The following is a 23,842-nucleotide window of genomic DNA, read 5'->3' on the forward strand; positions in this document are numbered from 1 at the left end:
CACTGTACTTACTGATGAATTTGTTTAACGATGTGGTCTTAGGAACGGAACTCCATTGTTAAGTGAGGAGAGGCTGTATTGTCTTATAACTTTAACTTTGGTTTGATGTAGAGACTAAATCAGAAGTAAAGTCATGAAAGAGCTTCATCTTCCATTTAACAGGCAGCAAAAGAGTTTGTTTCAAAAAAGGACATTTAAGCTTATTTTAAGTACTCGTTTTTGGCATGATAATCATCCTTAGTAGTACAGTACATCAGCTATAAAAGCTCAAATATAAGTGAAATATAAACATTCAGGCTCCACATATACTGAGTAACTAAGTATCGCTATCCACAATAATATATACAAATATGAATCATACTTTCACACCATAAGATTCATGTAGTAGAGCATTTTTAATATTTAAAGCAGGTTATATGTCAAATATTTCATCAGTGACAAAATGAATATTTATCATCCTGGAAATATTAAACTCAATTGTCATGCTCCTGACATTAGCGAAGACATACTTTGAAGAACAAGCTTTAATTAGGACAAAATTTTTCTGTGTAGAGCTTTATCAAGTCACAAGTTATTATAAATGTTCTTCTAATGAAAGCTTGCTCTGAAACTTGTCCGTTCTTCTGAATACATTACTTAAACTAAATTCACAGGTATAAAATGTTACATATGACTAATAAACATGAAGCAGGACAAATTAAAAAAAAAAAAAAAAAAAAAAAAGTCCGAGTCTTCACTTATTTGTACGCATAGAGGAATGTGCATATTTTGTGACATTGTACATTATTGTGACATGGAAGACCTCAGGTTATATAATAAGGGTACAGTAAATACACTAGTGGCAATCTACTGAGTAACCCACCCAAAGCAGAAATACAACAGAGGCAGTTTACCGTGATTTTTTTTAGTGTTCTTTTTTTTTTAACAAGTTGGCCGTCTCCCACCAAAGTATGGTGACCCAAAAAGAAAATACTTTCATCATCATTCAGCACTTTCACCTCACTCACACATAATCAGTTTTTGCAGAGGTGCTCAGAATATAACAGTTTAGAAGCATATCCGTATAAAGATACACACCATTCCCTCCAAACTGCCAATATCCCAAACCCCTCCTTTAAAGTGCAGGCATTGTACTTCCCATTTCCAGGACTCAAGTCCGGCTATATAAAAATAATCGGTTTCCCTTAATCCCTTCACTAAATATTACCATGCTCACACTCCAACAGCTCGTCAGGTCCCAAATACCATTCGTCTCCATTCACTCCTATCTAACACACTCATGCACGCTTGCTGGAAGTCCAAGTCCCTCGCCCACAAAACCTTCTTTACCCCCTCCGTCCAACCTATTTAAGGACGATCCCTACCCCGCCTTCCTTCCCCTACAGATTTATACGCTCTCCATGTCATTCTACTTGGATTCATTCTCTCTAAATGACCAAACCACCTCAACAACCCCTCTTCTGCCCTCTGACTAATACTTTTATTAACTCCACACCTCCTAATTTCCACACTCCAAATTTTCTGCATAATATTTACACCACACATTGCCCTTAGACAGGACATCTCCACTGCCTCCAACCGTCTCCTCGCTGCTGCATTTACAACCCAAGCTTCACACTCATATAAGGGTGTTGGTACCACTATACTTTCACACATTCCTTTCTTTGCCTCCATAGATAAAGTTTTTTGTCTCCACATATACCTCAACGGCCAGTGCGTTAAAAAATTACCAATTCAATGAAGAATTAAAAAACATTATTCCAATATACTCTTGTGTCAGGAGCTACTTCTATTACAAAAGAACATTATTAAGCAAGATTACACAGTTAATTCTAACAAAATATTTTTCACTTGACCTAATTTATTTAGAAATTATATGAGCAGAGGCAGGAATAAAATTATAGAATTTATCAAGGTAGAAATGTTTAATTTGTTTGAAAATAAGAAATGAATACTCTATGTGAAGGATGTAAAATATATAGCAAGGAGTGAGAAAAGAAAATTAAACAGACCTTTTTGACTGGGAATCCATGGCTATTCAAATGCATGCAAATAAGATGTCAAGAGAAGAATTGTAAACGAAGTGTAAGCAATTAATGTAGGTTTCTCAAGATGGACAAGTACATAATTATTATTTATACATGCTTTCTGAGATAGAAAAATAAATAATTATTTTAAGTTTTCTATAATGGATAAATAGATAATTATGTTTTCTTAGAAGGACCTACAGATACTACAGTATACTTGTAATGAGGTACTGCATTTACATGTCGAGAAAATGTGGAAAAACTGCAGGCAACAATATAGAAATAAAGGATCAAAGATTAGATAAGGAAGACTTAGTAATCCAGTCAACAGGTAAACCAAGTGGTCATAACTATAAACTAACAAAGTGAATGAATGATGGCATGATTTATAAGAAATAGTAAGTGCTACAAATACCTGAAACTTCAAGAACTTTGCGATAAGACATATACGTACTAAACACAGAACATGACAAGCTTAGCTGGTGCAAACAAAGTATATCATCCTGACAAAATGTTTAAAAGATATGCTTGTGCAATGTTAGGCCAACCACTTCTTGGCCTTTCACCCTCATAACTGTGGCACATGAACATAGTTTAGGATTGTGACACATCTATCAATACTACATTCTTAATGTGATACCTCAAACACTTTCAAAATTATGTACCAAATTATTGGAAAAACAAATAAACTATGCCATTAATGCTCCTCAGGACCAGACTTGTAAAAAACAATTACTTACTAGGCAGTGTGAATAACACTACAAAAAATGAGGTAGACATGGCAGTGATATGAATAATGCAATATGAACTGCATATAATTCTGATCCGAAGACAAAGTGAGTGTAAATCACTGGTATATACTTGTGAACATACGGAACATAAACTGAAGTTCTAATTTATATTCGCCTTGAAAATATTTTGGAATTTGGAGACAAAGTAGACTTTTGCATATTGAATTTGGGTGACTGAGATGACAGAATAACATGACTAATGGAAATATTTTGCTGATTCTGGGGGCATTCCGTGGCTTCAGAAATATTAATTATACTTGGTCTGGGGTCAGGATGATATTGAGGAAGACCTAAAGCACCAGAAAACATTATTTGACCACCAGAGAATCTAGGATCATCTCTAGGAGATGTCTGAACAGCTTTCAAATTTACAAGACTTTGTGACTGTTGCATACCTGATATAGAGGGATTCTTATACAGAATTTCCAGATTATTTTCATCACTTACAGAAGTCCTAGAATTCTTTAAATTAAGAACAGTCTTTCCTGGAAGAACTGAACTGTATGAAGCAGCTTGGTGTATAACTTTTTGTGTACATCCCATTTCTTGGATAACTTGCATAGTCGAAGATTTAGAGCTTACCACATTTTGACGAAGATTTTCTGATAGTGGAATCCTCGAATGTGGGTTTTCTGGTGATGGAACAACACTCGACACAGCACTAAGAATACTTATTTGAGGTAACTGCTTATTGCCTTCAGGAGTGCTGGTCTTTGGCCCCTCAGTTATTTTAGTTACTTTTTTTGGATCAACAGCCACTGTTACTTTTCTTGCTAAAGCTTGCGTTAAGTTATCGGGTGTGCTGGTCTTTGGTGTTCCCTTTGCTATTTTGTGATCAGTTGGAGTTTTAACATGTGGTGTTCTCTGAACTGACTTTGTTATTTCACTTTCTGCTGTAGACTTGGGTTTGAACTCTGTAGGAGTTTCCAAGCTAATTTTTATTGCTGGAGTTGATGGAGTGACACTCTTAGATTTAAAAGGACTTTTAAGACGGGGAGTGTCCTTGTTATCATCTTTCTTTGGCGTTATGACATGAACTCTGGGTCTTCTAAAGACTTTCATGCCTGCTTGTAATGCCTTTGCAGTACGATCTTGTAGAGAATTTCTCCTCTGAGCAGACTGTCTATGTTTTAATGGTGATTTTGAGGGCACCTGGTTAGGATGTTCAAATCTCTCGCGTAGTACAGAGAACTTGCGGCGAGGGCGGTTGAATTCCCCCGAGGCTACAGGTGTAGTCCCAGGATCCCTCTGGTTTACAACCAATGAACTGAAAGCTTCTGATCTGTCACTCATTTGTTTTTCCTTTTCCATTTCTTTTCGCTCTTCTATCAACTCACTCACTTCTAACAGCATTTTGTTATCTGGTACAGAAATGGCACGCATCATTTCTCGAGAAATATCTCTTGTGCTTCGTCTAGAAGCAAGAGAACCTACCGAGTTATTCTTTCTCATTCTCTCACTATAATATCTGAAAGATAGATCAGACATGGTAGAGTAATAAAGATTGCAGAGTGATTCTTTTGCATGAACATCACCAATAGTAACAACAAGAGATGACCTGCTATTTGAAGAAGTAATTGTGGAGGAAAAGTTATCACTCGCTGGCTTTTCCACGCCTCCTATCCATATGGTTTCATAGTTTGGGATATCATTAACAGAATTTGATTTATTTACAGGTCTGGCAGCTCTCAGCTGATCAAGAGTGTCCATGAGTCTCTTGTTATCTTTCACTTTAACCGGAAGAGATATAACAGCATCTTCTTCTTCCTCTGGTTCTTCAAGACAAGTTTCTAATTTGAGTGTACTTAAATCAGGTAATGATCTAGATAACACTGACTCGCAATCATCAATCATACTAAGTGACCTACGACTCTGAATGCCCTTCAGTATACTATGCTCAGAATGAAAACTTGAAGACAAAGTACTGTCTAGCACTTTCAATCTCTCTTTTGTTGTACTATTGTCATGAATTCTATCTTCAATATCTGAATAAGTTTTCCAGTGCCTGACTCCCCACATTTCCCTGTTGATATTAATAGCACATATGTTTTCATAATCATGAGGTACAGATGACAGAGTTGTTTGGGTTTCATTAAAGTTCTGGATAATGAAGTTAAAAGGTTTAGTTGCAAGATTTCTATCAAGATTATCTTTTCCTCCATAAATATTTTTATAATTTGTCTGGCATCTTGAACTCTTTTCAGGTGAGTCTATCTCTATTATGTGCATTCTGTCAATTACTGCTAATTCTACATTTGGCAAATGAGGTTTTGCAAGAGATAAGTCTTCAGAACCATTTCTATTAGCATCCTGAGACTCAGAGGTAACATTTATAGTACTTGTGATACAAGGTAATGAAGTCAGTCTTATATCAGTATCAGAGATTATCTGGTCTTCTTGCCGCACACTATTTCTTAAAATACTTTTGTAATAGCTATCAGTCCTTCGTAATCTATTCAGACTGGTCTGACTTGTACTTACTGACTTATGGGGAAGACCAACATTGTTGGGACTAGAGTATCTAGTTAGGCTATGATAAACTTTACTAAACATATTATTTTGACTACTAAGAGAATGGGAAATATTATCCAAAATCCTGTCCTCTTCTTGTTTGTTGATCATACCATTTCTAGTTATCTGATATTGACACATGTTAGGTATTCCTATTTGAGAGTAATACTGTGCGCTAGGTACCATCTGAGTGCAGCACTGTATAGACTCTCTCTTATCACTGCTTCTCTCTTGAGAGCTTTCTTTAATTTGATCTACTTGATCCACACCTTCAAATTCTGATGAGGATAATCTGAAGTTTAGTTCCCTATTAACACTTCTTTCGAAAGAACTTGGACTTAATTTCTGCTGTTCCTCTGGCCCATCACCAATGTCAGACCTGTTAAACCTATCACTTAAAACATTGTCTTCACTATTTTCTTCCTGTGGCAAAGTATCTATTTCAATATCACTGCTGCATGACACATTCGCCAGAAGATCTTGCACTGAGCACATGATTCCTAAAGGCTTCTGATCCTGTAAATATGGTAGAGTAGATACCGGAGTTGAATCACATGAGGCAGGTGAGCTTTCTAGGCTGACTCCAGGAGCTGACAAAACACTGAAAAGACAGTGGAGACAGTTGCAGGTTAAAAGCAGATAGGAACCTGTGATAATACATAAAGAGTTGAGCACCAGATGTTCATATGGATGGGCACCACAGATGTTCTGAACATATGATCCATCCTACCTAGCTGACCAAATTGCTAAGGGAAAATTTCAAAGACAAAACATTTAAACATCAAACAAAGATGAACATATTGATGTTCCTGTACCAAAATAATTATCTAGGGTATTAGATTCAGAATTTTTGGTGCCTGACTGTAGAGACAATATAATGTAGTTTTTTTTTTTTCAACAAACTGACCGTATCCCACCAAGGCAGGGTGGCCCAAAAAGAAAAACGAAAGTTTCTCTTTTTAAATTTAATAATTTATACAGGAGAAGGGGTTACTAGCCCCTTGCTCCCGGCATTTTAGTCGCCTCTTACAACACACATGGCTTACGGAGGAAGAATTCTGTTCCACTTCCCCATGGAGGTAAGAGGAAATAAACAAGAACAAGAACTAGAAAGAAAATAGAAGAAAACCCAGAGGGGTGTGTGTATATATGCTTGTACATGTATGTGTAGTGTGACCTAAGTGTAAGTAGAAGTAGCAAGACGTACCTGAAATCTTGCATGTGTATGAGACAAAAAAAAGTCACCAGCAATCCTACCATCGTGTAAAACAATTACAGGCTTCCGTTTTACACACACTTGGCAGGACGGTAGTACCTCCCTGGGCGGTTGCTGTCTACCAACCTACTACCTAGGATACTGTAGTTACGGACTTATATTTTGAACTCTATTATGTTTATTTTTACTTAAATGCTCAATAAAATCCACTTAAATTAATTTGAAACTAAGAATGAAGAATTTATTTCCCCCATCCCTTCCTCACATTAGAAGGTCTGCGACACTTGCTACTGTTGCTAGTACAGTATGTTAGTCTACCTCTGAGTAGAGGAGTACGTATAAAAAATACTCCTTCAGACCAGATCCCACTGAAGAGAGATATAAGAGAGTGAGTGTTGAAGTGTGCAAGTGTTGAAGCATAGAAATATATATACTCAGACACAATAAACAGAATGCTTGACAGTGCCAGTGTTAGTTCAGAGTATACATGGAACATAATAGGGATCATCACTGAAAGGTAAAAATGCAGTTGTGTGGACTCCCATATATGTTTATACGGTCAAGGGACCAATGTAACTATCAGAAATTCTGGAAAAAGTTATGTCCCACTGTTCCACATCTGCACTGTGAAATATAGAAGCTAGGTAAGGCAAGTACTTACATGGGTACACGGGAGATAAAAAGAGGACTATGAAGTCCACTCAAAGGCTAACTGCTGAGAAAAATTAACTAATGTATCTCTATTTAAATTAAAAGGTATTGTATATTATCTAGGTGTTTGAGCCAAGGATAGTACAGCAAAATTCTCTCTCCACCTTTCACTTTCTATAGCAGGAAAACTGGGGAATATACCATACCATATTGAAAAAATGGCATAGAATTTGCAGATGGAGGTGGATAGAATCCTAGGGCTACAACTACCTCTACTTAATTTAAACCATTTCCATTACAGCTACTTATGTTACGGCACTGTCACTCACAAAGCTATGTGCACCAATGGATTTATTTCTAGTTACCACCAGTTCTGCTATGACAAACATAATCATCTACTTCTATTACTACTATTATTAATCATTGCCAACTGACTGTCCTAATGCAGATGCAGAACAAACATCAGGAATCCATAGATTTTGCCCCAGTGTAGTTTGTAGGTGTGTTCAGTTTCTAGCTCTGGAACCTAGCATCCTGTTAGGTTTGCTACTTGCAGCTAGCAGTGTTACTTTTATGGTTATTGCTTATGAATATTCCAAGGCCCTTTCTGTCACTTGTGTCAGTTAGGCTGAGGCCAAACAGCACTATTTCAAGTTCTGTTATGTACAATGCGAAAAAGATTAGTACAGAACTGATTTCCAAGGAACTCCAGTCTATGTCTAGCCACTCATGACATCTCTTTGTTCAGTACCAATCTGTTTCCTATTTGTGGTCCAGGAATGAAGTTAGTCTGCTATACCATGTTTTGGCCAGCACTCTTCAATTGGGTACCATGTTAAATGCCTTATGGAAATCTGCACTTTTTCCCAAATAACACTCAGAAGGTACTCTCATGGCTTTCTTTTGTTTAAATAAGTACATCAAGAAATATGTTTAGAAGTCCTTACACCATGATATGCAAGTTCCTACTTTCTTCAAGTCAAGATAATAGTTTTAAGATGAGAATTATACATACAGAGACCCACCATACACTAAGTTAGACAATTAACTTTAGCAGACTGCAAACTACTAGAGTTGGTTTATTAAATATTTGCCATAAGGTTTTAACCCTTTCAGGGTCCAAGGCCCAAATCTGGAGTCACGCACCAGTGTCCAAGAATTTAAAAAAAAAAAAAAATTTGTTATTTTTTCTTATGAAATCGTAGAGAATCTTTTTGTGAAGGTAATAAAACAAAAAGTACGAAATTTGGTGGAAAATTGACGAAATTATGCTCTCGCGAATTTTGATGTGTCAGCGATATTTACGAATCGGCGATTTTGCCGACTTTGACTCCCATTTTAGGCCAATTACATTATTCCAATCAACCAAATTCTTAGCTATTTCACTAGTATTCCTTCTATTCTATCGATTGAGCACAAGAAATCACCAAGTCAACTGTTTCAACTACAAAATAAAGTGATTGGAAATTGTTAATTTGGCCAATTTAACACAAAGTTCAAAATATTCCAATTTCAAAATAGGGTCCAGAATAAACAATGTAGGCATTCCTGGCACTAAACTAACATTTCCTCTGTTCATTAGTTATGTTTTGAGGCTTTACAAATAAATTCCATTTTGATTTTTTATTCACATAATGAATTTTTATTCACACCAAAAAATAGAAGATTTACTGTTATGCAATACTGTAATAATTGTATAAATATCATCACCATATTTGTGAATGTATATTAGACCCACCAGCTGACGTGTATTAGACGTGTGAGGTCGTTTGTTTACTCTTGAATATCGGCAAAAATTTAACATTTCCGCTACTTTGAGCTCAGTTTCAAGCCATTTCCAGTGCTAAAACCAATCAAAATCATCTCTATTTCTGTAATATGTCTTCCATTCTATCAAATGAGACCAAGAAATCGCAAATACAATTATAAAAAACATACGAAAAACACTGCAAAGTTGCTGTTTTAATCGAAAAATCATGATTTCAGTTTTTTCTCTCATTATACACAGTGTGCTGCAGGATCTGTTTTATGTGGTGCACACATACCACATAGATGTATTCTCTCATATCTAGGCCCAAATGTACCACTCACAGTTTATCAGAGTGAGCTGAGCTCATGGCGTAGATCTATGGTTTGGACACTCACCGTAAAGCCGTAGATCTACGGGACGGACCCTGAAAGGGTTAAATAGCAACAGTGGGAAGGGAAAAGGAAGTGCTAACATTTTTTAAAAAGGATTAAACTGAGAAGATACAAGTGGAAGTGAGAGGTGATGGCAATAGTGATCATTATATATTTATGAACAAGTTCTAAGATCATTAAGCAATTGGGGACTGGGAGGGAATAAAGCTTAATTCAAGGGAAGAGGAGCTCCATTTCCTTGGATATACTGTATGCCTAATATTAAGATTTCTTTATTGAAATATATACTGCTATTATGGGTCAAGAAGTGCAAACCTTAAAAGTAACAATTTATAAACTACTTATAGTACAAAACTCAATTGAAATTATCTCACCTGTTTGGAGATTTTGGCACAACAGGATACATATACTTGAAGTCTCTTCTATTAGATAACCTGTTTGTATTGTTTCTTGTTATGGCATTACAACTAGGAGGAGTAGGTCCAGCCCATTCTGCAGGAGAAAGTTTGCCTTTCTCAGTATCTTTTTCTTCTTTACATTCTTCTTGAAAGAGCTTTAAGGGGCCCATGGGATGGAAAAATCGGTAATAGAGGACCATGCATGATAAACCTGAAAAAAAAAAGATGAAATTTACAACAACTCCTAATTCTGAAAGACTGCAACATTCTTAATGAATTCAAAGGTAAGTTAAAATAATCATTATTTAAATACTGTAGTCAAATCATTTACCTTATCATATACAGTGGACCCTCGGTTATCAGCCATTCCGGATATCAGCCAATTCAATTTTCACCTGCTTTTCTGGCTGAAATTCTATCCCAGTTATCAGCCGTTATTTAGGAGATCGGCCATAGTGGACGTGTAATAAATCACTCTTGAGCACATTAAATGTCTTATTTTAGGTTAATAAAGACATTTTCATTAATCCATCTATGATATTTTCTTCAAAATTATATAAGAAACACGTTACTTAGCACATAGCATATAAACATGCAATGTTTATATGCCATCAAGTGGAGAGTCAGGTGGAGAGTAAACATTACGTTTTCTCTGATTCAGCATTAGAAAAAACTGAATCTGGCGTCTCGCACAGTAACCGCCCTTCATATGCGTTTGTTTACAATTCTCGGCATGAATTATTCATTACTTCTCCCTATGTTTATGATGGCATCTAAAGGTAGTTGTTAGTAATGATTGAACTCAGTGAACATGGTGATAATATGGCTGTGTAGTGTAATAATATGGCTGTGTAGTGTAGCTCAGGGGGGCTACACTACATAGAGAGGAGAGGGAGTTGGGGATTCCCAACTCCCTCTCCCCTCCTGCCTTCTTCAATATGCAAACAAGAGTCTTCAAGAAAGCTATGTAATGTTCATTTATCATTAAAATTTGTGCTTTATATTTATTTTGTCATTGTTTTCTGTATGTAAAACTATAGTTATCTTTAACCCTTTGAGGGTCGACAGGCCCTCTCCGAAACTCGTTCTCAGGGTCGGCCAAATTTAAAAAAAAAAAAAAATTATTTTTTCTTATGAAAAGATAGAGAATCTTTTCCCGATCATAAAGACACCAAAAGTTTGAAATTTGATAGAAAACTTACGGAATTATGCTCTCGCAAAGTTAGCGGTCTCGGCGATGTTTACGCATCGGCGATTTTGCCCACTTTGAGCCCCATTTTCGGCCAATTTCACTGTACTAGTCGACAAAAAACATGAATATTTCGCTAGAACTCCATTTTTTCTATCGAATGGGTGCAAGAAACCACTCATTTATGAAATTCAACTATCCAGTACAGTGGTCAGAATTTAGCAATTTTGCCAATTTCACACAAATTTCAAAAGATGCCAATTTCGGAATAGGGTCTAGAATAAACAAGAAAGACATTCCTGGCACTAAAATGACATTTCCTCTAGTCATTATTCACGTCTCAAGGCCCCTCTTATATTCTTTTGCTTTCCACTTTGAATTTTTATTTTCACAAAAAATATAAGATTTACTGTTATGCAGACTACTGCATTAGTGTAAAAAATGGTATAAATATTATTGGTGCACTTGTGAAAGAATATTAGACTCACCAGTTGACGTGTATTGCACGCTTGGCACGATTTGTTTACTTTTGAAGTTTGGTAAAAATCGAACATTTCTGCTACTTTGAGCTCAATTTCAAGGCACCTTTCTTTGTAAAACCAGTCAAAATCATCTCTATTTCTGTAATATGTCTTCCATTCTATAAAATGAGATCAAGAAAACTAGAATACAACAATAAATACCATACGAAAATACACTGCAAAGACGCTGATTTATTAAAAAAAAATGGTCAAAGTTTTTTTTTTCTCATTATGCACTGTGTGCTGCAGGATTTTTTTTAGACTGTGCACACTGACCACATAGACCCATTCTTTCATATGAAGGCCTACCAGCTTTCTCCCACTAGATTTGAGGCCGCTAGAATTTATGAGTACTAGTACGTCAAAAACCCCTACGCGTAAGACGTACTAGTACGACGAAAACCCTCAAAGGGTTAAAAAATGTATTTTTTTGTTAATATTTTTGGGTGTCTGAAACGGATCAATTGGATTTACATTAATTCTTAAGGGAAATATTATTTCGATTTTCGGCCTTTTCAGATTTAGGATGACCTTCTGGAACAGATTACAGCCGATAACCAAGAGTCCACTGTACAGTAATTTTTTTTAATGATCTCTAATTGGAACTAATCTATTCACAACTAATCTAATTCACAATGAACTGTTCTTTTCAATCTGTTAATTACAACTGTTAATATTTAGTGAATAAACATTACTTATGGTAGTAGGTTGGTAGACAGCAACCACCCAGGGAGGTACTACCGTCCTGCCAAGTGAGTGTAAAACGAAAACCTGTAATTGTTTTGCATGATGGTAGGATTGCTGGTGTCTTTTGTCTGTCTCATAAATATGCAAGATTACAGGTACGTCTTGCTACTTCTACTTACACTTAGGTCACACTACACATACATATACATGTTTATTTATACACACTCATCTGAGTTTTCTTTGATTTTATCTTAATAGTTCTTGGTCTTATTACTTTTCCTTTTATATCCATGGGGAAGTGGAATAAGAATCTTTCCTCCGTAAGCCATGCGTGTTGTAAAAGTCAACTAAAATGCCGGAAACAATGGGCTAGTATCCCCTTTTCCTGTAAAAATTACTAAAAAGAATAAGAAGAAAATTGTCAAAGTGGGAAGTCTGAATGTGTGTGGATGTTGTGCAAATGATAAGAAAGAGATGATTGTGGATGTTATGAATGAGAAGAAGCTGGATGTCTTGGCTTTAAGTGAAACAAAGCTGAAGGGGGTGGGAGAGTTTCAGTGGAGAGGAATAAATGGGATTAGGTCAAGGGTTTCAAATAGTTAGAGCTAAAGAAGGAGTAGCAATAATGTTGAAGGATAACTTATGGCAGGAAAAGAGGGACTACAAATGTATTAATTCAAGGATTATGAGGAGTAAAATAAAGGTTGGATGTGAAAAGTGGGTTACAGTAAGTGTATATGCACCTGGAGAAGAGAGAAGTGTAGAGGAGAGAGAGAGAGAGATTTTGGGAAATGTTGAGTGAATGTGTGGGGAGTTTTGAACCAAGTGTGAGAGTAATGGTGGTTGGGAATTTCAATGCTAAAGTGGGCAAAAATGTTGTAGAGGGAGTAGTAGGTAATTTTGGGGTGCCAGGGGGTAAATGAAAATGGGGAGCCTTTAATTGAGCTATGTGTAGAAAGAGGTTTGGTAATAAGTAGTACATATTTTATGAAGAAGAGGATAAATAAATATACAAGGTATGATATAGCACGTAATGAAAGTAGTTAGTTAGATTATGTATTGGTGGATAAAAGGTTGATGGGTAGGCTCCAGGATGTACATGTTTATAGAGGGGCAACTGATATATCGGATCATTATTTAGTTGTAGCTACAGTTAGAGTAGAGGTAGGTGGGAAAAGAGGAAAATGGCAACAACAAGCAAGAGGGAGGTGAAAGTGTATAAACTAAGGGAGGAGGAAGTTCGGGTGACATATAAGCAACTATTGGCAGAAAGGTGGGCTGGTGCAAGTATGAGTAGTGGGGGGGGTTGAAGAGGGTTGGAATAGTTTTAAAAATACAGTACTAGAATGTAGGGCAGAAGTTTGTGGTTATAGGAGAGTAGGTGCAGGAGGAATGAGGAGTGATTGGTGGAATGATGAAGTAAAGGGTGTGATAAAAGAGAAAAAGTTAGCTTATGACAGGTTTTTACAAAGCAGAAGTGTTATAAGAAGAGTAGAGTATATGGAGAGTAAAAGAAAGGTGAAGAGAGTGGTGAGAGAGTGCAAAAGGAGAGCAGATGATAGAGTGGGCAAGGCACTGTAAAGGAATTTTAATGAAAATAAGAAAAAATTTTGGAGAGAGTTAAACAAGTTAAGAAAGCCTAGAAAACAAATGGATTTGTCAGTTAAAAACAGAGTAGGGGAGTTAGTAGATGGGGAGATGGAGGTTTTGGGCAGATGAAGAGAATATTTTGAGGAACTTTTAAATGTCGATGAAGAAAGGGAAGCGGTAATTTCTTGCACTGGCCAGGGAGGTGTACCATCTTTTAGGAGTGAAGAAGAACAGGATGTGAGTGTGGGGGAGGTGCGCGAGGCATTACGTAGAATGAAAGGGGGTAAAGCAGCTGGAACTGATGGGATCATGATAGAAATGTTAAAAGCAGGGGGGATATAGTGTTGGAGTGACTGGTATTTTTGTTTAATAAATGTATGAAAGAGGGGAAGGTACCTAGGGAATGGCAGAGAGCATGTATAGTCAATTTATATAAAGGGAAGGGGGACAAAAGGGATTGTAAAAATTATAGAGGAATAAGTTTAATGAGTATACCAGGAAAAGTGTACGGTAGGGTTATAATTGAAAGAATTAGAGGTAAGACAGAATGTAGGATTGCGGATGAGCAAGGAAGTTTCAGAGTGGGTAGGGGATGTGTAGATCAAGTGTTTACATTGAGGCATATATTTGAACAGTATTTAGATAAAGGTAGGGAAGTTTTTATTGCATTTATGGATTTAGAAAAGGCATATGATAGAGTGAATAGCGGAGCAATGTGGCAGATGTTGCAAGTATATGGAATAGGTGGTAAGTTACTAAATGCTGTAAAGAGTTTTTATGAGGGCTGAGGCTCAGGTTAGGGTGTGTAGAAGAGAGGGAGACTACTTCTCAGTAAAAGTAGGTCTTAGACAGGGATGTGTAATGTCACCATGGTTGTTTAATATATTTATAGATGGGGTTGTAAAAGAAGTAAATGCTAGGGCATTCAGGAGAGGGGTGGGATTAAATTATGGGGAATCAAATACAAAATGGGAATTGACACAGTTGCTTTTTGCTGATGATACTGTGCTCATGGGAGATTCTAAAGAAAAATTGCAAAGATTAGTAGATGAGTTTGGGAGTGTGTGTAAAGGTAGAAAGTTGAAAGTGAACATAGAAAAGAGTAAGGTGATGAGGGTATCAAATGATTTAGATAAAGAAAAATTGGATATTAAATTGGGGAGGAGTACGGAAGAAGTGAGTATTTTCAAGATACTTGGGAGTTGACGTGTCAGCGCATGGATTTATGAAGGATGAGGTTAATCATAGAATTGATGAGGGAAAAAAGGTGAGTGGTGCATTGAGGTATATGTGGAGACAAAAAACATTATCTATGGAGGCAAAGAAGGGAATGTGAATGCAGCAGCGAGGAGGCGGCTGGAGGCAGTGGAGATGTCCTGTCTAAGGGCAATGTGTGGTGTAAATATTATGCAGAAAATTTGGAGTGTGGAAATTAGGAGGTGTGGAGTTAACAAGAGTATTAGTCAGAGGGCTGAAGAGGGGTTGTTAAGGTGGTTTTGGTCATTTAGAGAGAATGGATCAAAGTAGAATGACATGGAGAGCCTATAAATCTGTAGGGGAAGAAAGGCGGGGTAGGGGTCGTCCTCGAAAAGGTTGGAGGGAGGGGGTAAAGAAGGTTTTGTGGGCGAGGGGCTTGGACTTCCAGCAAGCGTGCGTGAGCATGTTAGATAGGAGTGAATGGAGACGAATGGTATTTGGGACCTGACGATCTGTTGGAGTGTGAGCAGGGTAATATTTAGTGAAGGGATTCAGGGAAACCGGTTATTTTTATATAGCCGGACTTGAGTCCTGGAAATGGGAAGTACAATGCCTGCACTCTAAAGGAGGGGTTTGGGATATTAGCAGTTTGGAGGGATATGTTGTGTATCTTTATAGATATATGCTTCTAAACTGTTGTGTTCTGAGTACCTCTGCAAAAGCAGTGATTATCTGTAAATGAGGTGAAAGTGTTGAATGATGGTGAAAGTATTTTCTTTTTGGGGATTCTCTTAAAAAAAAAAAAAAAAAAAAAAAAATTACTTTTTTTTTTTTTTAACTTTCAGTCAATGACCATATTGTGATGTACAGGTTTCACCTCATTTTATGCTGCCCTGTCTTACTGAAATTTGTTATATGATGGCCATTTATGCCAGCAATTCTATATGTCCAATATACATTTACCACATGCCACTGGTGAAGAAAACGTATGGAAGGTTCTTCTTCTTTCAGCAAAGCAGCTGTATCCCACCGAAGCAGGGTGGCCCAAAAAGAAAAACAAAAGTTTATCTTTTTAACTTTAGTAATGTACAGTAGGGCCCCGTTTCACGGTGTTCTGCTAATATGGACATTTCAAATTATGACCAAAGCCTGCTATACAGCTCCCTCCACCTGACTTTCTAATATGGTCACCGTGGGCCACCCGGTTTGTTTACATTCTCTGTAAGCACAACTCTCCATTATGTCTGGAAGCTTTCCAATATTTCAAGTGTTTTAAAGTTATTTCATGTTTTATATATGTACAGGTCTCCCTCAACATTCACGTTTTCAGCTTTCGCGGGCTTCACACATTCGCGAATTCCCAACCGCCAAATTCCCAGCCGCCAAATCATATTCAAGTTTCCCGCCACCTGCGAGTCCCTACTACCCCCGCAACTGGCAGCCAGCCCTCCCACCACTCAGTGTGGTGTTTTGTTTGTTCATTATTTGCTATTAAACTGCAGTATAAATAATGTAAACCCATTCATGACTGCATATTGAAATGGTTATTCGGACAGGTATTAGACGGTGACATGTGTTTACTCTTGAACACAGCAAAGAATCAAACATTTCTGCTACTGCTAATAATAACAATAGTAATAATAATAATAATAATAATAATAATATACCTGGTAAAGTGTATGGTAGAGTTATTATTGAAAGAATTAAGAGTAAGACGGAGAATAGGATAGCAGATGAACAAGGAGGCTTTAGGAAAGGTAGGGGGTGTGTGGACCAGGTGTTTACAGTGAAACATATAAGTGAACAGTATTTAGATAAGGCTAAAGAGGTCTTTGTGGCATTTATGGATTTGGAAAAGGCGTATGACAGGGTGGATCGGGGGGCAATGTGGCAGATGTTGCAAGTGTATGGTGTAGGAGGTAGGTTACTGAAAGCAGTGAAGAGTTTTTACGAGGATAGTGAGGCTCAAGTTAGAGTATGTAGGAAAGAGGGAAATTATTTCCCAGTAAAAGTAGGCCTTAGACAAGGATGTGTGATGTCACCGTGGTTGTTTAATATATTTATAGATGGGGTTGTAAGAGAAGTAAATGCGAGGGTCTTGACAAGAGGCGTGGAGTTAAAAGATAAAGAATCACACACAAAGTGGGAGTTGTCACAGCTGCTCTTTGCTGATGACACTGTGCTCTTGGGAGATTCTGAAGAGAAGTTGCAGAGATTGGTGGATGAATTTGGTAGGGTGTGCAAAAGAAGAAAATTAAAGGTGAATACAGGAAAGAGTAAGGTTATGAGGATAACAAAAAGATTAGGTGATGAAAGATTGAATATCAGATTGGAGGGAGAGAGTATGGAGGAGGTGAATGTATTCAGATATTTGGGAGTGGACGTGTCAGCGGATGGGTCTATGAAAGATGAGGTGAATCATAGAATTGATGAGGGAAAAAGAGTGAGTGGTGCACTTAGGAGTCTGTGGAGACAAAGAACTTTGTCCTTGGAGGCAAAGAGGGGAATGTATGAGAGTATAGTTTTACCAATGCTCTTATATGGGTGTGAAGCATGGGTGATGAATGTTGCAGCGAGGAGAAGGCTGGAGGCAGTGGACATGTCAAGTCTGAGGGCAATGTGTGGTGTGAATATAATGCAGAGAATTCGTAGTTTGGAAGTTAGGAGGAGGTGCGGGATTACCAAAACTGTTGTCCAGAGGGCTGAGGAAGGGTTGTTGAGGTGGTTCGGACATGTAGAGAGAATGGAGCGAAACAGAATGACTTCAAGAGTGTATCAGTCTGTAGTGGAAGGAAGGCGGGGTAGGGGTCGGCCTAGGAAAGGTTGGAGAGAGGGGGTAAAGGAGGTTTTGTGTGCGAGGGGCTTGGACTTCCAGCAGGTATGCATGAGCGTGTTTGATAGGAGTGAATGGAGACAAATGGTTTTTAATACTTGACGTGCTGTTGGAGTGTGAGCAAAGTAACATTTATGAAGGGGTTCAGGGAAACCGGCAGGCCGGACTTGAGTCCTGGAGATGGGAAGTACAGTGCCTGCACTCTGAAGGAGGGGTGTTAATGTTGCAGTTTAAAAACTGTAGTGTAAAGCACCCTTCTGGCAAGACAGTGATGGAGTGAATGATGGTGAAAGTTTTTCTTTTTCGGGCCACCCTGCCTTGGTGGGAATCGGCCAGTGTGATAATAAATAAAAAAAAATAATGTATATAGGAGAATGGGTTACTAGCTCCTTGCTTCCGGCATTTTAGCTGCCTCTTACAACATGCATAGCTTACGGAGGAAGAATTCTGTTCCACGTCCCCATGGAGACAAGAGGAAATAAACCAAAACAAGAACTAGTAAGAAAATAGAAGAAAACACAGAGGGGTGTGTATACATATCCTTGTACATGCATGTGTAGTGTGACCTAAGTGTAAGTAGAAGTAGCAATAGTGTGATAAAAAAAAAAAAAAAAATAATAATAATAATAAATACGATATAATTGAAGAAGGAAGTTGTACAAAAATACGAGGGAGTGGTTGACACATCGTCAGTGTGGCTTTGTTTATGCTGGAGTGAGCATTAGTCTCCCTGCTCTTCCAAACATTTCACAATAATTCATTGTGTTTGGTACTTGTAGATTGAGTGCGACTGGAGTGGTAGAGGCAGTGGTTGAGGCAGCTGTTGAGGCAACTGTTGAGGCAGCTGTTGAGGCAGCGATTGAGGCAGCGATTGTGGCAGTGGGTGAGGCAGCGATTGAGGCAGTGGGTGAGGCAGCTGTTGAGGCAGCGATTGAGGCAGTGGTTGAGGCAGCTATTGAGGCAGTGGGTGAGGCAGCTGTTGAGGCAGCGATTGAGCCAGTGGGTGAGGCAGCTGTTGAGGCAGCTGTTGAGGCAGCTGTTGAGGCAGTGCATGAGGCAGTGCATGAGGCAGTGCATGAGGCAGCTGTTGAGGCAGCAATTGAGGCAGCTGTTGAGGCAGCGATTGAGGCAGCTGTTGAGGCAGCGATTGAGGCACCTGTTGAGGCAGCGATTGAGGCAGCTGTTGAGGCAGCAATTGAGGCAGCTGTTGAGGCAGCAATTGAGGCAGTGGTCACTGAGGCAGCTGTTGAGGCAGCTATTGAGGCAGTGAGTGAGGCAGCTGTTGAGGCAGCAATTGAGGCAACTGTTGAAGTAGCGACTGAGGCAGTGGGTGAGGCAGCTGGTGAGGAAGCGATTGAGGCAGTGGTATTTAATAACATACATGTTATTAATAATAATAATACATGTTATTAATATGTACTATTATTATTTATAACATATATGTTATTAAATCCTAGGTAGTAGGTTGGTAGACAGCAACCGCCCAGGGAGGTACTACCGTCCTGCCAAGTGACTGTAAAACGAAAGCCTGTAATTGTTTTACATGATGGTAAGATTGCTGGTGCCTTTTTTCTGTCTCATAAACATGCAAGATTTCAGGTACGTCTTGCTACTTCTACTTACACTTAGGTCACACTACACATACATGTACAAGCATATATATACACACCCCTCTGGGTTTTTTGCTATTTTCTTTCTAGTTCTTGTTCTTGTTTATTTCCTTTCATCTCCATGGGGAAGTGGAACAGAATTCTTCCTCCGTAAGCCATGCGTGTTGTAAGAAGCGACTAAAATGCCGGGAGCAAGGGGCTAGTAACCCCTTCTCCTGTATAAATTACTAAATTTGAAAAGAGAAACTTTTGTTTTTCTTTTTGGGCCACCCTGCCTTGGTGGGATACGGCTGGTTTGTTGAAAGAAGAAGAAGATGTTATTAAATACCACTGCCTCAACCACTGAATTATTGTGAAATGTTTGGAAGAGCAGGGAGACTAATGCTCACTCCAGCATAAACAAAGCCACACTGACGATGTGTCAACCACTCCCTCGTATTTTTGTACAATTTCCTTCTTCAATTATATCGTATTATTATTATTATATTATTATTATTATTATTACTATTGTTATTATTAGCAGTAGCAGAAATGTTTGATTCTTTGCTGTGTTCAAGACTAAACACATGATGTCACCGTCCAATACCTGTCCGAATAGCCATTCCAACATGCAGTCATGAATGGGTTTACATTATTTATACTGTAGTTTAATAGCAAATAATGAACAAACAAAGCACTCACCACACTGAGTGGTGGGAGGGCTGGCTGCCAGTTGCGGGGGTCGGAGGGAGGGTAGTAGGGACTCGCAGTGGTTGGGGAAGTGGTGGAGGCATTGGTGGAGTCTGTGGTATTTAATAACATACATGTTATTAAAGCATAACATGTATATATTTACTACAATTTACGACGTTTTCATGTATTTTATGATTGTTCATGGTTCAACAAGTTAAGGAAGCAGTTTTGTATTATATTTCCCTACAATATATTGGGGCACCAAACATTCACGGTTTTTCAACATTCGCGAGGCTCTTGATCCCCTAACCCTCGCGAATGTTGAGGGAGACCTGTATACTCTGATAATTATATGTACTCATTCTCTCTCATTTATTCATTTTACCTTGTTTACTCATCTCTCACCCTACTTTAAGGTAAATAATGTCGTAGTATACTACGTGTGGGTGGGGTGGGGTGGCCTGGCCTGGCTGGCTGGCTACCATACCTCCAAACAGCAAATATCCCAAACCCCTCCTTTAAAGTGCAGACATTGCACTTCCCACCTCTAGGACTCAAGTCCAACTAACTGGTTTCCCCGAGTCCCTTCACAAAATATTACCCTGCTCACACTCCAACAGCTCGTCAAGTCCCAAAAACCATTCATTTCCATTCACTCCTAACACAGTCACACATGCCTGCTGCATGCCCAAGCCCCTTGCACACAAAACCACTTTTACCCCCTTCCTCCATCCTTTCCTGGGATGACCCCTACCCCTCATTCCCTCCACTACAGATTTATACACTCTCCAAGTCATCCTATTTTGCTTCATCCTCTCCAAATGACCAAACCATCTCAGCCCTCTTAATAATACTTTTAGTAACTCCACACCTCCTAATTTCCACACTATGAATTCTCTGCATAATACTGACACCACACACTGCCCTTAGACACGACATCTCCACTGCAGCAGCATTTACAACCCATGCTTTGTGTTGGTACTGCTATACTCTCACACATTCCCTTCTTTGCCTCCATGAATAACGTTCTCTGTCTCCACAGGTACCTCAATGCACCACCCACCCTCTTTCCCTCATCAATTCTATGGGTTACCTCGTCTTTCATAAACTCAAAATCTGAAAAAGTTCACTTCATCCATACCCCCTCCCTCCAATGTGATATCCAATTTCTCTTTACCTAACTCATTTGATACAAAATTACAAACTTTGCATCAGACAACTTGTAGCTCAGTGACAGCACTTTCAGCTCACAAATGAAGGCCCCAAGTTCATCCCTGAGTCGCATACATGTAAGAGCAAGTCACTTTATACCTACGAGTAATGCAAAGATAAACAGTAAAGTGCAAGCATTTAAATGCCTATATATTACCTATACTATTTGGCTCACTGACCTCCATCTTTTTTTATGGTACACCTTATGCCCTATATTCCCCTAGAAGTAAACAGATACCTGGGTGTTAGCCAACTGTTATAGTTGAGCATCCTGGGGGGTGGTAGTAAGCTTATTTAGGTACACGTACACATAAATACAGACAGTTACACAAAATATCATACATGTAACTGTGTAAATTACCTACGATAAACCAATAAAGTCAAAGTGACTTATTTCCACTGAGGTTCTTGTATGCCTCACATAGCTGGGCTGAGCTTTGAAATAAGGTCTTAGCCCATTAATTCAGTAATGTAAAGAAGGACAGAAAAAATGGCTTACCTAGCGTCAAGCCTCCAAACACCAGAGCCAGTGCTGTATACCTCACCCAGGGCTTGTGGTGTGTTAAGAGGTAGTATATTAAGACAAACACAATGTTCTCTGCCACCACCACCATGTAGAAGGTTAACATTCTCCAGCGTGAAGGTCCCTCCTGCCAGATGTTAAAATTTGACACTGTAAATTATAAATGCCAATTAAATAAACTTTTTCTTATTACAAATCAAGACTCCAAAACAACATGAAAAGCATAACACTATTGTATATAGTGATAATATACTATGCATACAAGCATAACACTACTATATATAGTGATAATATACTACATATACAAGCATAACACTACTGTATATAGTAATAATATACTACGTTTACAAGCATAACACTACTGTATATATAGTGGTAATGTACTGTGTATACAAGCATAAAACAACTGCATATAGTGATAATATAATATGTATAAGAGGGTAACTCAAAAAAGAAACACTTTCACATAATCGCTGTCTTTGTAGAGATGCTCAGATACAACAGTTTAGATGTCACTCCAAACAGCCAATATCCCAAACCCCTCCTTTACAGTGCAGGCATTATACTTCCCACCTCCAGGACTAAAGTCTGGCTAACCGGTTTCCCTGAATCCCTTCACAAAATATTACCCTGCTCACAATAGGTTAGGTTAGGTAAGGTTCGTAAGGAAACAGGACAAGTGTTCTGTGACGCTCCGACAGCTCGTTGAGTCCCAGAAACCATTCATCTCCACTCACTCCTATCTAACATGCTCACACATGCCTGCTCTATGTCCAAGCCCCATACACACAAAACCTCTTTTACCCCCTCCCTCCATCCTTTCCTAGGACAATTCCTACCCCCTCCTTCCCTCCACTACAGATTTTTACACTCTCCAAGTTATGCTGTTTTGCTCCACCTCTCTAAATGACCAAACCGCCTCAACACCTCCAGCTCAGCTTCCTAATTTCCACACTACAAGTTCTCTGCATAATATTTACGCCACACGTTGCCCTTAGACACGACATCTCCATTGCCTCCAGCCAGTGCTGATGGTACAGCATTGCTGAGAGTGACTGCACCATTAGCAATTTAGAGTGCCACTCTGTCTAACACTGTGCTTCAAAGAATTTCATATACTCCAGCACTTTTAAAAACATTGCTGAGATCTATAAATAATTTCCATATATTTCTAGACAATAGTATGTGACTGAGGCAGGTGAACATGTTCACATGTCAATGTGTTTGTTACCATTTGATTACTATAGCCATACCTAATAGTTGAGTAAGAACAAAGACTGGCTATGATATCACGAGATCTATTACAAATTGTAATTATCAGAACATACTACATACATAAAAAAAAAGTTAAATCGGCAACATTTCTGCAAGCGGTAAGAGTCACTGTTGCCATCAGGTGAGCATCCAGAGTCAACTTCGCTGCATTATATCCTCATAAGCACTGGTACTTAATTTTTTTGTCTTATTTTCAAAATATTCGGAGTGCTAGCAGTAAAAATGTAGATCTATGTTTGGACAGTTAAAGGGTTAAGAAAAAATTGAAGAAAATGCAGATGAGTGAGTATGTACATATATGTGTATATGCAAGTATAGTGTGACCTTATTGTAAGTAAAAGTAACAAGATATACCTGTTATCTTTTGGTTTATGAGACAGAAAAAAGATACCAGCATTCCTACCATTATGTAACAAAATACAGGTTTCCATCTTACACTCATTTAGCAGGACAGCAGTACCTCCTTGGGTGGTTGCTGTCTACCAACATATTACTTATAGTAAGTCACTTTGACTTATTATAAATAATACTCATTATAAATAAGTCACTTTGACTTGGTGGGAAATGGCTGATGTGTTAAAAAAAATTAATTAATAATAAAAGGACCTCAAAGGTGAAAGCACTCTAGCAATTAACAGATGAAGAATAGTTTCTTGCATTCCTTGCATTGAATGGCATGCACAGGTTTAGCTCTTACCTGAAGAATCTTTCTCATTCTCTAAGTTGAAAACCAACCATAGGATTTTGTCCAAAATGTGCTCCCTGAATTTCTCATGTCCAAATAGTGAATAGTGAAT

General features: G+C 38.3%; 1 protein-coding gene across 1 annotated transcript in view; it reads right to left on the reverse strand.

The window, feature by feature from the left end:
• Nucleotides 1-844: 844 nt before the first annotated feature.
• LOC128687646 (uncharacterized) overlaps nucleotides 845-23,842 on the reverse strand; it is a 40,131-nt gene continuing 17,133 nt past the window's right edge. Inside the window, exons 6-8 of the mRNA XM_053775212.2 lie at nucleotides 21,747-21,897; nucleotides 9,713-9,947; nucleotides 845-5,930 (exon numbers count right to left, since the gene is read on the reverse strand). Of these exons, the coding sequence (XP_053631187.2) occupies nucleotides 2,924-5,930; nucleotides 9,713-9,947; nucleotides 21,747-21,897 (3,393 nt within the window). The 3' untranslated portion in view covers nucleotides 845-2,923. The remainder of the gene's footprint in view (nucleotides 5,931-9,712; nucleotides 9,948-21,746; nucleotides 21,898-23,842) is intronic.

This window comes from Cherax quadricarinatus, chromosome 11 (genome assembly GCF_038502225.1).
Source record: "Cherax quadricarinatus isolate ZL_2023a chromosome 11, ASM3850222v1, whole genome shotgun sequence".
NCBI lineage: Eukaryota > Metazoa > Arthropoda > Malacostraca > Decapoda > Parastacidae > Cherax > Cherax quadricarinatus.